At 43.0% G+C, this 16353-nt stretch overlaps 1 protein-coding gene across 1 annotated transcript; it reads left to right on the forward strand.

The window, feature by feature from the left end:
- The first annotated feature begins 14292 nt into the window (after positions 1-14292).
- LOC147641231 (UDP-glycosyltransferase 85A1-like) lies at positions 14293-16140 on the forward strand. Its single transcript, XM_086819363.1, has 2 exons — positions 14293-14872; positions 14967-16140. Exons 1-2 carry the CDS (start codon positions 14338-14340, stop codon positions 15887-15889), a joined length of 1458 nt encoding a protein of 485 aa, XP_086675489.1. The 5' UTR covers positions 14293-14337; the 3' UTR covers positions 15890-16140.
- Positions 16141-16353: the final 213 nt, after the last annotated feature.

A 16353-nucleotide genomic window follows, 5' to 3' on the forward strand; every position in this document is an offset into this window, starting at 1 on the left:
AAGTCTATGTTCCTCCGGATCCTTCTCTCTTTTTGTTAAAACCCTAAGATCTCTCTAGATAATTGTTATGCATAAACGTGCATAAATTAGGTATAAACTCATCCACCCGACCACCCCCAAGCCCAAGGGATGCACACATGAATTATAATGAAGTACATCATACCTTTACCTTGATGTCCCATACCATCAAGAGGAATAACTCCAATCCATCAGCATGTAGCTATAGTGTGAAATGGTAGGTGAGTAGTTATGATCCTTTACATAAGAGAACACAACATAACCTAGCCTCAAGATAACATGAAGAGACCATAGCCTAAGCCCCCCTTGAGTAGTGTGCCCCATGTCCCTATTATATAGGAGGGCCCTCAAGTGACTCTTGACTCTCTATCTCCCATGTGTGACCCTTGGATGCCTGACCCTAACCTTAACCCTTAAGGTTAGTCCTAACCCATGCTCCACTAGAGCTTGTTCCCATGCTCCCATGCTCACAAGCCTAATGTGGGTTAGCCTCCTAGTATATGCACACATAATGTGCATATAACATACTTCCCCTCTCTCAAAACATTGCACTCTAATAGAGAAAACAGACATGATACAAACATCATACCTAAGTAATTAGATTATTGTGGAACCATTTAAGACATCAAAGAGGTCGGGTTTATATATTTTACTATCTACATCTTTGATGTGAAGTGGTTCAAAGTGATATGTAGTGGTGCTCATGCAATTATGAAGAAGCATCCAAATGGTTTCTTTGCAATTGACTCCACAAAGATTTGGAGAGATGAGAAAGATACTTTTGTGCTCCTTGAACATTGTGAGGAAGTATGTACCAATATTTAAATAAAGCAACTTACTTATGGTATATTAAAAATGGGCTACTTACTCATTTTTTATGATTTTCTAGGTTAATTTTTAACCCAATCGTATTGATCCAATATGGTGGTATGTGATTCAAATCACCCCGCAATCCACCCACATATTTCAACATGAAGAATTCAAGGAGGAAGTGGATGACAATGTAGTGGATGATGATGATCATGAAAACCATAACAATATGGAGGGTGTAGATCAAAGCGAGCAAGTTGAAGACCAAGACAACATGGAGAAAGGTATACATCAAACAAACAAACAAAGATTAAATAGGGCTCAACAATGGTGATGATGTAGATATAGACCGTGAGATTGATGATGGCTTGGATCGACTTTCTATTGATCTCTTACTTGAGCTAGACATTGAACATAAAACTCAAGTAGATTTGCTACAACACTGGATTGATATTAGATACATTTGGGATTATTCAATAATTATATTGGCCTCCTTATTTTTGGATTTTGCAAGCTATTTATACAAAATGAAGTTGGTTGTGTGTTTTTGTGTGTTGGTGTGTGTTGGTTAGAGAGAGGGGGGGAGAGAGAGAGAGAGAGTCGAAGGAAGAGGACGTGTGTGCCAATCTTGTAATTTTGCAATCTTGGGCATTCCTTGATGTATTGACCATGCATAGGCTATATAAAAGACAAAATGAAGGTATGAACCCAAATTGTTGGTCCCAGCATCTTTACTAGCGAAATAATATCGCTAAAAATGAATGATTTTTTAGTAATATCTAGCAATTTTACCAAGAAAAATATCACTGAATACCAATGATTATTTCATCCTCATTGGTATTTAGCAGTGAGATCATCATTTAGCAAAAAACACCTGTGAAATGCTAGTATTTTTCGCTGGTAGGCCTCTATTCCCTTGTAGTGCTTTATGCTGACCTATGTGTTGGACACTTCTTCACTTCCACAGAGCCCTCTCTCTCTTAGCCTTCACCCCACCACTCTCCAAACCCCTCTCACATCCACTATGTGCTGACTCTTCTCCCCTCTGCTCCTCCAACACCTTGACACACCCCTACCCTCTCTAATCCTTGTATTAATCAGACCCTTATCACATCAACAGTATCAACATTTTATTTAACTTAATGTGTCAATCACTCTCAATATATGTTTATATTTTTGAATAAAAATCTTTAATAAAATATTATATATGTGTTCTTTTAATGTAAATGTGTATTCATCATGTTTTATGTAAGATTTCTCCCTCCAACTTTTGAGGCGTAAAGGTGTAAGAACCTCCCCTTATGTTCTTGTAATTATTCCCCTCTGTGAAATAGAAGAAAGATCTTGTTTTACCCTGTTTTGACCTAGAGAGAGAAAATATCTAGAGAGAGATAGTACAAAATTGAGATATCTTTGGATATAAAAATCCTCCTAGTTTCTAAATTGGATTTCCTTGAAACAAAAGTTCAAAATGAACTTTCCAATGTGCATTAAGAATTAATTAAAAATGGTATAAGGGACCTTAGTATAAGCGGCTACATTTTTTGAAATTTTTGGATTATGGTCCAATTAAAGTTCCAATGGGCCAATTGGATTAATCCAAGTGTTGGGATGAGATAAATCCAAAGAATAAAAGAAAATACCAAAAAATGAGTAAATGCTCACATAAGATGAAGAGTTGATTGAGTACAAGGTTTATTAGTTAAAAATTATGAGATATTACTAAAAAAATGAGATATTTTGAAATAATGATGCATTTTTGACACCTTGGTAAGGAAAGGGGGAATCTTGAGGTAGGCTCCTCTTTCACACGTGTGGAAGGGTTTTTAATTCAAAAAATTTGTGATATTTTTATCTCTCCTCTCTCTTGGATCTGTCTCGTATAGCTGATGACGCCTCAGGGCACGTTTCACATGCACGCACGCACCATCATGCTCTCCCTTCCCGTGAACCAGTCTCAAAGAATGACCAAATCACTGGGATACTAGACTGCACATGCCACCTATAAATCCATAAAAGATAGTCTTAGTTATTGTTTTCTTTAAGATGTTCTAGTGAATTTAGTTTAATTGCGAATATAAGAGAACCATAAGTACTACCTGTAGAGCCAATAGAATTGTCGTGACGACTTGAACTGTGTGTCACAACCATCTAACCAAACCCATCGCTGGCCACGTATGATCCCACAATCTCCTAAAAATCCATCATGGAGACGAAAACACTGTTGCACAAAATGTGCATCATGTGAATGATCATCTCACTGATATAGAAATGATACTCTCGAATAATGACACGGGTCTCGGGGGTACTCGCTATCCCATCTACATGAGCCTTTGCATGTCGATAGCTAATGTGGACCATAATAGCAACTTGGTGAGGTAAGCAATACAAACATTTAGGACACAAAAAATCAAATAAGTAATATAGCTCAAACACGAAACAAATATTATGAAATATAACCATTACCTGCTCTGAGAAGTAATACTCAGATTGTATCTCCTGAAAAGATGTGAAGCTATAGTTCTCTGCAAAATCAATCATAAAGATGACCACACCAATAGGAAACTCTGCCAAGCATGCTCGGAACTGATGACCCTACCACTTGGCACAATGACTATGCCGTATATAGGGGTAGATCTGGTCCCTAAATGTGGCTGTGAAGTGACAACATGGTGTATGTTTGTCCACGAGCTGTAATTTCCTGGACTGTCCACTCTGGAAGAGCTAGTGTGTCATATACTCATAACGTTACCATGGCACTATCTCTTGGTCACTTACATCAAGATCTACCATCTGTAGATGTGCAATTGAACCACATGATGATTGCTCTCCACACAAGGCATCCTATGGAACTGGGCATCCTCCGTGCATGCACACAAAAGAGAGTGGATGGAATCACGAGCACACAAAAGAGAGTGGATGGAATCACGAGGACTACGAGGCAACTCTCTATGCCCACTAAGAGAACGGAACACATCATAAAAAAGTTTGAACTCAGCATGGTAGCGACAACAACATGTGTCACGCTGACGTGAGTACCTCACAAACCAAGGCTTACACCCCTCAAATGACCTTTGCCCAATTTTAAGCTCTAGATACGAAGCCACAAACTGAGAATACAACTCAATTTGGGTCATTTCAAGAAAGCAAGCATGGTGCTCAATGAACACTCCTTTTGTCACTCTCTTACGCAAAGCTTTCTTGAAAACTGGCAAGGCACGACAATTCTCCTCCCAAAAACTTTCTATCAAGGTTCTAGTGGTTTCATCTAGTAGGCGATCATGCCTAGCTACACGACCACTACTCGCCCACAAAGCACCAACCCCATTGGCATCTGAACTTTGTCGTCTAATAGACCCAACTCTAAGTGCAGTGGTGCTATGGAAAGGATGCGAGATGTGGCACTAACCTTACCCTTCATTTGGGAGCTACTTATGGCTGCCACAGTAGCCCGTCGAGCAGCCAAAGCATCCGCAGAGTTCCTCTTCTTGTTAACTATATAGGAATGACAAACACTTTGTAGCACCGCCATGCCAGCTCTCCTCTCTCTTCGACCTCCAATGTCGGAAAGCACCCTGTAGTTGGCCATGTTGGGTAGATCGATCAAAGCATCAAGCACACATGCCTGTGATGAAGGCGTGAGGTCTTTGAAATAGGAATGGAAGATTGCATGGGCACGACAATGTGCCCGTGACTTTGATACTTCTTTCCTATCCACACGATGGGCGCCCAAAGGAGGGGGGGTGGGTTCTTGTAGAAGAGAAGGGGACTCAGGAAGGGCGGGTTCATGTGGATTATCTAAACTAAGGGGTAGTGGGGGGGGACATGGTGGAGGGAGAGGAAGTGGAAGAGGAGGAGCAAGGCTTGGATCATCCGCCAACAGAAGGTGTTGCTCGTTGACGTGCTCTCCACTCTCTCTTTCTCATCATCACGAGCTACCTTTTTCCTCTCCTCCTCTTGAACTTGGTGGACGGGGGGAAGTCTAGTCCTATCACATTTCCGACTCCTACAAATTTGAGAACCCATTCTCAAGGAAGCTAACAGAGAAAAAATTATAAAGGCTCAATGATGGGATAGTACTAGAGATAAGTGTGGGATAGTACTAGAGATGTGTGATTATATAGGAAAAATAGGTTATCCACTTCAAATGTCATTGGATTTCCTATCTAAGATTGATTGGATAATTAAGCTAAACATAAAGATAATTAAAGATAAACTATTATCCACTTAAAAATCAATATTATTAATAATATTTATTAACAAGTCTAAATATTTATCATTACTAGATATATAAATATATCTTTTATTTTATAATTATATAATTACTTTTTTTTATAATGTATTTTTTCCAAATTTTATTCAAAGGTTTATTCTACACAAAATATTTTCAAGAAATAGTAAACTTAAAAATGTATTTTTTTAAATTGAATAATATGAACTTTAATAATAATATTATTGATCTAATTCTAAAATATAATTCTTTAAAATTAGTGATTTTAAATTCTTTTATTTAATAAGTTATATATATTTTATTATTTAAAATTCTATATTCTATTTCTCTAAATTACTAAATTAACTTTTTCAAAAATATATTTTTGAAAAAAAAGGGAGGTGGGAAGGAGGTGCCACGTGTCACATGTGTGCATGACATGTGGCATTCTCTTGACATGTGGCACTATTATGGTTGATGTGACAATTCCATGATGTGGCATGCCGTGTCACCAAGTGCGAGGTGGCATGCAAAGGTGGCAAGAAGATGTAGCATTAATGATGACTAGGATGATGAGGTGGGGAGTCAACTAGGTTGACCATGTTGATATGGAGGGTGGAGGTGGCAAGCTACTTATGTGGATCCTCTCGAAGCTCATGTGGACATAAAGTGGCATGCATATATAAGATTTGTGCCTACCTAGGCCTCACACATGGAATGATATCTAAGCTTTGAAGTTTACCAAGCCTAGATTTCCAAACCTAACTAGGATTGGTTTTAGACTTGAAAAGGGGAGAGTGGACACAATATGGAAATTTTCACTTTTGGGAGGATTGAAAATGGACCTTCCCATACTCAAATTAAGCCAAATTTTTTTTAATAAATTCATGGCAACAAGCGTATTGATCCCTAGAGTTTTTAGATTGAAAGATTCAATATTTAATTTTCTAGAATTAAATTACAATTGATTTAATGGGCCTCTAACAGTCATAACAAATTTTCCAAAGTAAATCTAGAAAAATCCAACCGTTAGATTTGTAATTTTACCTTATACCCACATTATACTAATGTTTCCCAATCTAACCATCACTAGATCCATACAATTTGAGAATTTTAAATGGTAGATGTGGTGGGAGGATAAAATAGTATGTTTTTTAATAATTCTAATACATTTTAAATAATATAGAAAATAATAGAACACATCAAAAATTACTCCATAAATCAAGTTAATCTCTATGTTATTTGTATTTGTGATATGCAAAGTGGGAACATCATATGAGTAATAATGTAAAAGCTATAGGCAATTTACTCAAATTCACTATACTTGTCTAAACCTTCGACAGGGCCTGTATACAATTTTGATTCCCAAAGAAAAGGGGATTTGCAATTATTGGATATTCGATCAGATTATAGTTTTAGGTGCCCAACTTTGCATATGATGTTTCATTGGAAGACCTTGAAGTGAAACTCCTTGGCTAGCTAGGAGAGATTGGTTATTCTTCTTGAAAAATTGCCTGTTTTTTGGCTAAAGCCAAGGGCGCCCACTACATAAAACTAGATAACCTCATCTTGCAACCACCCTATGATGAGATGTGGATATGGGTAGATGCAAGTGGATGAGATGTGATGAGAATAAATGTAGAAAGATGTGATGAGATGGAGAATGATGTGATTGGATGAGAATGATGAAGGACGATCGGAATACATATGATTGGACTTGGATTACGTAATGTGGATTGATGTGGAACAATGTGGAAAGACGAGAGTTCGTTATAGATACTGCATTTATGACCTATTTTTAAATGACTGTTTTATGTCAAGAATGCTGGGAAAGCATTTTGACCGTCTTGTGAATGAGGTCGTGGAGACCTAAGTGATAAAGTTGCAACAGTTGATGGAGAGTCAACGGAGGACGTCTCGTGTAGCAAGGTCGGCCGAGGTCTTGATAGCCTCAGTTTGTTTTAAATGGTGGGCTTCCGGTATGGTGGATGAGGGACCAAGGAAGCAGCCTATGAGTGCAGCGCCGCTAGGTGACCTGCGAAGGATCTTAGAGGGTGCTGACCATACGGTGCTCGGGCTCTGGGTCACTGAAGATACCCACGCGTGCATCTAGGAAGATATTGGAACAAGGAGTAAGAGTTGTTTTTTGAATTCGGGCATGGATATGGTTGATTGACCTTGCTGGTCCACCTCAACAGATTAGTCCATGGCTCTTTTATATGGATCTATTGGTTGATCTTGCTGATCTTCAACGGAGAATCCATCTGGATTTTTATAAGTGAATATATTACCAGGTACTATGAGCTAGGAACTATCGAAAAGGCCCCTGAGTGGACAGGTGGTGAGTGTTCTGGTTACCAATGATGCCATAGGTACACCGATGAAGGAATGATTGGAAATTAGAATTCAACCAAATATTTTGGAGGATTATGATCAGTGATACTATGGTTTCATTAAAAGATTGTTTTAAAGTCCGCTGAATCTGTGAAATAGGCAATTTCATATTGGGTGTGTAAGTGGTGTGACTATCTTGAAGTTTGCATGAAGCGCCGGCTAGGGGGCTTGGGAACTCTTTTTCCTGGTACCCGGGACAAAACCTAACCAAATTCCTAATTGGATCCCATCACTACAGTGGTGGGTAGTTGGCTAACCCATGGGACTAGATGGGGTTAGGCTCTGGACTCTGATGGATCCCTAAAATGAGACTCAATTCTGTTATGGTACGATACATGAAGTAAATCCCGGACAGTCCTTATTCTATGGAAAAGAATCAACGGCTGTGCCTCTCGATGAGGAAAAAAGTGTTGGTCTCTATGATCCAAGTGCAAGTCTTTTCCTTGATCTGACCAAATGACTTACGGGTCGGATCAGTTTGGTTAGTGATGACCTTGACTACATTAGAATAAAAATATTCTAGAGGAATCGCTCGTGTTTTCTGGGCGAGGAAAGTTTTTTTTGTTTCGGTTTTGGAAGAACCGAGGGATTAGTCTCTTGTCCAGATTTCCGTGGGCAAGGCCCCGAGTGAGAGGCTCTGCCCTACGCAAGAAGTGCTACTTCCACCACTGCTAACAACCCCGAATTCATTGCGTGAAGGGGGCAGGGATCTTTCATGGGGTGCTTACAATTGCAAGGAAACTTGGTTCCTCCATGCTAGTGCAAGCCCATACACATGTTGGACGATAGCCACCAAACCTTCCTCCTTATTTTTCTTGAACCTAAGTAACTCACCCTTCTAAAATGATGATTGAAAACCCCTCGATCGAACATAATGTGGACAACCACCAAACCTTCTTCCTTCATTTTCTTGAACCCAAGTAACTTATCCTTTTAATGATGATTTAAAACCCCTCGATCAAACACAATGTGGACCATATGCGCTTGATTGCATGAAATCCTAGGCACCCTTACAAAAGCTTGTTCCTACTCATTCCCCATTTCACCTTTGTGTTGTGTAATAGGAGCTCTTCAATCTCCTCCTTTGGTCTTCTTGAATAAAGCCATAATTTAATGATGAAGAGAGAGCGAGACAAAAAGAGTTTAGGAAGGAAGACAAGATAGAAGAGAGATTAGCTAGGAAAGATTTACAGATGAAATAATGTGTAGAGAAAGAAAGAGAGAGGGGGAGAGAGAGAGATTGGGGAGGAAGTGAGGAAGACGGCTTGGGGAGGAAGAAGATTAGTGGCTATGGAGGAAGAAGATTAGTTTCTATGGAAGTGGAAGATTAGTGGCTATAGAGTGGTAGAGAGAGTAAGAGAGGTTAGGGAGAAAAATGATTAGTGCCTTTGGAGAGGTAGAGAGAGAAAGGGAGGAAGAGAGTTAGAGAGCTTGGGAAGGGAGAATTTAGGGGTTATGAAAGGGGAGATTAGCAAGAGGGTAGTTAGTTAGAGGTTTTAGGAGCTTCAAAAAGAGAAGAAGAGCTTGAATTTGACCATAGAATATTTTTGGGGTGGTTTTGGAGAGAAATGGAACGGAACATTTTGGGGCTTAGAGCTTGGAAAAGAGAAGTAGAGGTTGAAAAATCACTTTTAGACCATAGGATATTTTTTTGGGGTGGTTTTGGAGGAAAATGGGAACATTTTGGGGGCAGTTTATTTTTTTTCTTGGTTTTTTGGGCTTTTTGGACGCATGAAAATTGAAAGCCTAACCCCCCACTTTTCAAGTGGATAGAATGTGCACACTCCTCTTTTTTTGTTGGTACATTCCTAATGAGATGTTAATTAAAAGCACCCTTTTAGAGTTCAAATTTCTCCTGATGGGACCATTTTGGGAGTAGTTACATTTTTTATTTTTTAAGGCTTTTTGCACACATGAAAATTGAAAGCCTAACCCCCCCCACTTTTCAAGTGGATAGAATGTGCACACTCCTCTTTTCCTATTCGTACATTCCTAATGACATGTTAATTAAAAGGACCCTTTTAGAGTTCAAATACCTCGTAATGTGCCCTAGTATGTGTCAAAAGTTGTTTTTCTCATGTTTAGGTGGTCAATTCACTACGTGATTGTAGTTGTTGAAGCCATCCATGAATTGAGATAGTTTTGGAAGACATTCATGGTCAGAAAGAGGACAAGGTGTTGTAGAGGTGGAATGGGATCATAACATATGTATAGGTACTCTACTACATGATAAAAGGTGTTTTGAGCCTATCTAGATGGTCAATCCCTATACCTTGGAGCCATTGAAGCCATCCATGGATAAGAAGAGCACGCGACTTACGCTACACCCTCCAAGGCTCTCTCTCTCTCGGGAAGCCATACTTGATCATGCATTGATTGAGTGCTGTGAAGTCTACACAGATGTAGATGAAGGGAAGCCATCCTTGACCATGCACTTATCGAGTGGTTAGTAGACTACATAATTGCAGATCTTATTGGTCTTCTTCTTAGGGATGACCAGTATCGGAGATAGCCATTGTGAATGCTCAATGGGCGCAATGACCCAACTTCGTACATCTTATCCATAATTATTTCTTTGACATAATGAACATCTTTGTTGACATAGTGTAGATCTTAAAAGTGAATATCTCATTGCCATAATGGGTTATATTTCCCTTCATGCAGCTCACTTGCCATTAGATGGGTTCATGAAAGCATCTCATACCCAATCCATTATCATGAGGAAGCCCTAATTAAATGAATATGTTTTGGGGTACTGGATGCAACTTAATGTGGAGTTTAAGGTCATGGGTGTGAATCCCACCTCGAGCATTAGACATTTATTTCCCCCCACATTAAACTTAGAAAGAGTTCAAGGAGTCCCAATGAGAGAACATGTGCAGAGGTGCAAGAATTTGTGTGCACGAGTGTAAGAATGTGCACTGTGCACACCCAAGAAAGAATATGAACTTGGACAATCAAAACAATACGAGCTCAAGGTACAAACCTTCTATAAGGTTTTCATAGAGATGACACTCAGGAAGAGAGTGCAAGAATGTGTGCAGAAGCGTAAGAATGTGCATTGTGTGCACCCAAAAATAAATGATAAATGTGAGCTGAAGGTACGACCCCTCAAAGGTTGAGAGAGATATATTTTCTTAAAAGTAACACATCAACGTGAAGGCTTGCTTAAAGAAGTGAAGCCTTTTGTGGGAAGTGAAGGCTTGAAGGGCCACAAGCGCGTAGTCTAGTGGTAGAATGGTTAGGTCCCATTATGGGGCCGCCAGTGAGCTATGTGGTTGTTGTGAGCTGATGAAGTAATCCACTCTCCCACTAAATATCTCGTCTTTGTAAGCCAATGGAGTAATCCACTTTCCCATGAAATATCTCATATCGCAAAAGGGCTCTAGGTAGATTTTGGGGTTCTTGTGTACGTGGCACCCCCGTGGAACGTAGGCCCACCACAGTCGGTCAACCATAGCCCGTCACCAAAATTTGCTGTCGGTGCTATTTTTACTTACATGCAAAGTAAACATTAGGTAGTTTCAGGGTTGACGACTACATGTGTCGGGTCAGATCGTGAGGGTCCTTTCACATACTTTTGCATGCTCACAAATTTCGAATCGTGCTGCCTGATTCGAAATCATCCCTCCCCTCCTCTGGTTCATTTGGCACCCATACCCTTCGCTCCCGTTTTTGCCCCTCCCCTTTGCTCCAAGCTTCCCCTTTTCTGCCCGTCCCCTTTGCTCCAAGAAGACGGGAAACTATGTGTGTTCCACCTCAGAGACGCCGGAGAAAAAGTAATGACCGCATCTAAGCCCATGTCAGCTGTGAATATGCCCATCTCTACCAAGCATGGAAAAGCACCCGTTTCTGCTACACGTGGCAAAGGAAAACACATGCGGCAAACCCCCAAGGGGAAGGGTGCAAGGCCATCCAAAAATCCAAAGAGAGGTGAACGCATAAGGCCATTCCAAACTCCACCGGCCGGCAAGTCAACAATTCTAGATGAAAGCATGATTCCTGATGACATTGGTGGCTGCGGGGTCAAAAGGGATTGTCGGACGATGAAGCATATATCGTTTGGAGGTACTTTGATGAGGTTGGCTTTTAGACTATATGCTCTTGTGTCTTTCATTACTTGTTTCTTGTGTAATTTGGCGATGGGCGTGTTTGTATGGACACTTGTCGGTGTGGAGTCTATTGTTGTGTCAACATGGAGATGTACTTGTGTATGGTGTCCATGCATGTGTCTATGTGCATGGGTTTGTGCTTGTCTATGTGCATGGGTTTGTCCATTCATGTGTGTGGGTGTCCATACATGTGTTTATGTATGTGTACGTGTGTGTGTGTCCAGCCATGTGTGCATGTGTGTGTTCCATGCATGGGTCCATGTGTGTGTCCACACATGTGTGTGTGCATGGCTGTCCATACATATGAGTGAATGTGTTTGCATGTGTGTCCATGGCTATCCATGCATGTGTTTGTGTCCTCAGTCGCCACCACCTGCGCTTCCTTTGTATTCCCGGCCTGCTGTCGACGTGTTCCTTCGCGACTTCACTGCCAGCGTTCTGCCAGCTCTCTGTCTTCCCACTGCAGTCGGCGCCACCACCTGCGCACACACAGAGGCCGCTCCCTCTTTGCTTGCGTCAACGACTGCAGGCGACCCTCTCTCACTGACGACCCCCAGGGCGGCAACCTATTCTTCGCTGAATCACCAGGACTATCTTCTCTCTCAACGAGGCAGCCTGTCGATTCTTCACACCTCCTCACCTATCTCTGCAGCCCTATGCAAGGCGGTCTTCTTCCGCTAGTCAGCTGCGCACCCAGAGGCCCCAACTTCACGTAGGCGGCTCCCCCAGTAGCTCTGCACACTCTAGTCGTCGCCCTTCAGCACCTCTCTATGCTCACACCTGCAGAGCTGCTCCCTTCTGTGATACAGTCGACTTCTCCCCCCTCTATAGCCGGCCACACGGCGGCCCTTCACGTTTCCACCTTTCTTCGCCTGCAGCTACGTATCACCCCCCTTTCCACGCCTTCGCCAACCTTCTACCATGTGGTGGCCGCAGCACTGGCATCAAGGCAAAGTTCCACGTGGTCTCCTCTGTTGGCCACTTCAATAATATTATTTTTTTCTATTTTGCCTAAAAGATGGCCACCATCTATGCTTTCACACCAATGCTCAAAGCTACGTCCTCCCAAACCTTCCTTTCCACACTATTTACAAGGCTACCTTGGCCCTTTAATCATTAATTGCTCCCCACGCTTTCCACACACTTGAATACAAGCTTCGAGGGCCCGTTCATTTAAAGGGACACATACACAACCAAGCTGCCGAACGCTGATATCTCACATAGGCCATGCATCCATATGTAGACAAGCTCAAAATATCTCTCAAAAAAACGCCTGACAATCTTCATGGTGAGAAAGAGGCCAAGGTGTTGTAGAGGTGGAATGGGATCATAACATATGTATAGGTACTCTACTACATGATAAAAGGTGTTTTGAGCCTATCTAGATGGTCAATCGCTATACCTTGGAGCCATTGAAGCCATCCATGGATAAGAAGAGCACGCGACTCCCGCTACACCCTCCAAGGCTCTGTCTCTCGGGAAGCCATACTTGATCATGCATTGATTGAGTGGTGTGAAGTCTACACAGATGTAGATGAAGGGAAGCCATCCTTGATAATATAATTATTGAGTGGTCAGAAGTAGGCTATACAATTGCAGATCTTATCGATCTTCTTCTTCTTAGGGAGATGACCAGTATCGGAGATAGCCATTGTGAATGCTCAATGGGCCCAACTTCTTACATCTTATCCATAATTATTGCTTTGGCATAATGAAGATCTTTGTTGACATATTGTAGATCTTAAAAGTGAATATCTCATTGCCATAATGGGTTATATTTCCCTTCATATGCAGCTCACTTGCCATCATGAGATGGGTTCACGAAAGCATCTCATACCCAATCCATTATCATGAGGAAGCCCTAATTAAATGAATATGTTTTGGGGTATTGGATGCAACTTAATGTGGAGTTTAAGATCATGGGTGTGAATCCCACCTCGAGCATTAGACATTTATTTCCCCCCACATTAACTTAGAAAGAGTTCAAGGAGTCCCAGTGAGAGAAGATGTGCATAGGTGCAAGAATTCGTGTGCACGAGCGTAAGAATGTGCACTGTGCACACCCAAGAAAAAATATGAACTTGGGCAATCAAAACAATACGAGCTCAAGGTACAAACCTTCTATAAGGTTTTCATAGAGATGAGACTTAGGGAGAGAGTGTGTGCACAAGCGTAAGAATGTGCATTGTGTGCACCCAAAAATAAGTGTGAGCGAGCTCAAGGAACCAGCGCTCAAAGGTTGAGAGAGAGATATGTTTTCTTAAAAGTAACACATCAACCCTTTTGGAAGTGAAGGCTTGCTTAAAGAAGTGAAGCCTTTTGTTGGAAGTGAAGGCTTGAAGGGCCAGGGGCGAGTAGTCTAGTGGTAGAACGGTTAGGTCCCATCACGGGAGCCGGGTGGGTTATGAGCTGATGGAGTAATCTACTCTCCCACTAAATATATGATATCTTTGTAAGCCGATGGAGTAATCCACTTTCCCACTAAATATCTCATGTCGCAAAAGCCACAAGCCTTTTCCATTTGACCGAGTCGCGCTAGCAAGCAAGGGTCGCTTTGCGTGGGAGATGCGTTAGTGTGATGAAGGGCCTGACGACAGAAGTAGAGTGCAAACGATGAAGAAAGACGTTCGAAACGATTAAGAAATTATAGATTCCCTTCTCTCGTGATGGAGTAGTAGAGACCGGAGACTGCCCTCGCTTATAAAATCACAGTTCCTCTCCTCGATCTGCAGCAATAACTCATCACTGTCTACTTTACCTTAGCCAGCCAGTTCCCTATCATTGTATTCCAGAATGGCCGCCGCCGCCGCCGCCGCTCACTCAACTAAGCCGCACGCAGTAGCCATCCCCTTGCCCGCCCAAGGCCATATCAACCCGCTCATGCGCTTTTGCAAGACGCTGGCCTCCCATGGTTTCCTCATCACCTTCGTGAACATCGACCCCATCCACCAGCGCATCGTCCAGCTGGAGGAGGAGCCGCACCCGCCTGCCAAGCACGTAGATGAAAAGCAAGCGCCGCCGCCCAGCAATATACGCCGAGCTAGCATACCTGTCGAGGGGGTGGACCTGGCCAATGATTTCCGGATGAGTATGGCGGACTTCCTCGAGGCGATGCAGGGGTTGAGTGGTCCCATCGCGCAGCTGGTGGAGCACATCAACAAGGAAGGCCCCCCTGTCACGTGTGTTATCTCCGACATCTTCATGTCCGGTCCGGCACAGAGGGTGGTTGACAAGTTCAACCTCCCGAGGATCGTTATGTTCCCGTCCAGCCAAAGCCTGAACCTCCTCCTGCTCCACATCCACAACGGCCTCATCCCCTTGGAAGACGGTAAGCTAAAATTTCCTTTCGTTGCTCCAGTCACAATTAGTTACATCGTCATTGTCTCTGATCACGACATTTGCCGGCTCTATATATTTGGCAGCAATGCACGCCAGCATCCATCGAGAGAGGCCAGCAGATCTCTTCCGCAAGGACCTTCCAGGCCTTCCCGCGCTCCGCAACGCTGACATGCCATCAATGAAGCATGTAGTGGACGACACGGAGCAATCCTACCCTGCCATTCTTCGAGCGTGCCGGATAGCCTACGAGAGCGCCCACACCATCGTCGTCAACTCCTTTGAGGAGCTCGAGGCCCCGGCCTTCCAAGCCCTGCCCCACCACCTGCGACGGCCCTGCGCCATCTACGGAGTGGGCCCGCTCATCGAGGAATTGGAGGGGGAAAGCAGCACCAGCCTGTGGAAGGAAGAGGACCAGTGCTTGCAGTGGCTCGATGAACAGCCGCCACAGTCCGTGCTCTACATCTCCTTCGGCAGCATCACGCTCCTCTCCAAGCAGCAATTTGAGGAGCTGCTTGCCGGCCTGGAAGCCAGTGGGCAGCGCTTCATTTGGGCCTTTCGCCCAGACCTCGTGGCGGACGCCTCCAGCATCCCACAAGAGTTCCGAGAAAATACCAAGGACCGCGGCTACATAGTGTCATGGGCGCCCCAACTCCGCGTGCTCTCCCATCCCTCCGTGGGCGGCTTCCTTACCCACTGTGGATGGAACTCCACCACCGAGGCCATCTCCGCAGGGGTCCCCATGCTCTGCTGGCCCTACTTCGCGGACCAGTGGCTCGACGCCAAGTTTGTGGTGGAGGAATGGAAGGTGGGGCTCAGGTTCCAAGCCGAAGATGGCCTTGTGCGACGAAGCGAGGTGGAGAAGATGGTGAGGGCTGCAATGGAAGGCGAGGAGGGTAAGACGCTGCGGAAGAATGCTAGCAAGCTCAGAGAGGCCGCACACCGCAGCTTGCAGCCCGGAGGATCATCACACAGCAACATCCAGGCCGTCGTTAAGGCTTTCTCCTAGGTAGGCATGATTACACAAGATAATCTTGTCAGATAAGACAAACATCCATTCTTTGAAACTCGACGTAGTAGGAAAGATGATTGGTTTCTTTTGAGGGGATGCTCTCGATAGGCCTGTCTTCGAGAGACAAACATCCATACTCGAAGTACTGAGGCTCGACGTAGGAAAGATGATCGGTTTCTTTTGAGGGGATGTTCTCAATAGGCGAAAATGTTCTCTGCAATAATAGGCCTGCCTTCGATTGTTTTCTAGCAATGAACGATGAAACATCAAATATAAAAGTACTAGTACATTTTATAAAACGAGAGTGTGTGTCGTAAATTTGAACCTACAAAAAAGACAAGGAGGCATACAAGGATGAAACATCAAGTAGGGGCGGATAACTAACGAAGGAGAAATGTTTTTTCATTAATTTATGTAAGAGGCGTAATAGGAAAACCTTAAAAGTGCTAAGGTATTATTAG

The sequence above is a fragment of the Cibotium barometz genome, chromosome 2 (assembly GCF_041138505.1).
Source record: "Cibotium barometz isolate CiBa-2024 chromosome 2, ASM4113850v1, whole genome shotgun sequence".
In the NCBI taxonomy this organism is placed as follows: Eukaryota; Viridiplantae; Streptophyta; class Polypodiopsida; order Cyatheales; family Cibotiaceae; genus Cibotium; species Cibotium barometz.

Coding starts and splice junctions, on each gene's coding strand:
- LOC147641231 (XM_086819363.1), top strand. CDS start 14,338: ATGGCCGCCGCCGCCGCCGCCGCTCACTCAACTAAGCCGCACGCAGTA. Junction 14,873..14,966: donor CCTCATCCCCTTGGAAGACG/GTAAGCTAAAAT, acceptor TATATTTGGCAG/CAATGCACGCCAGCATCCAT.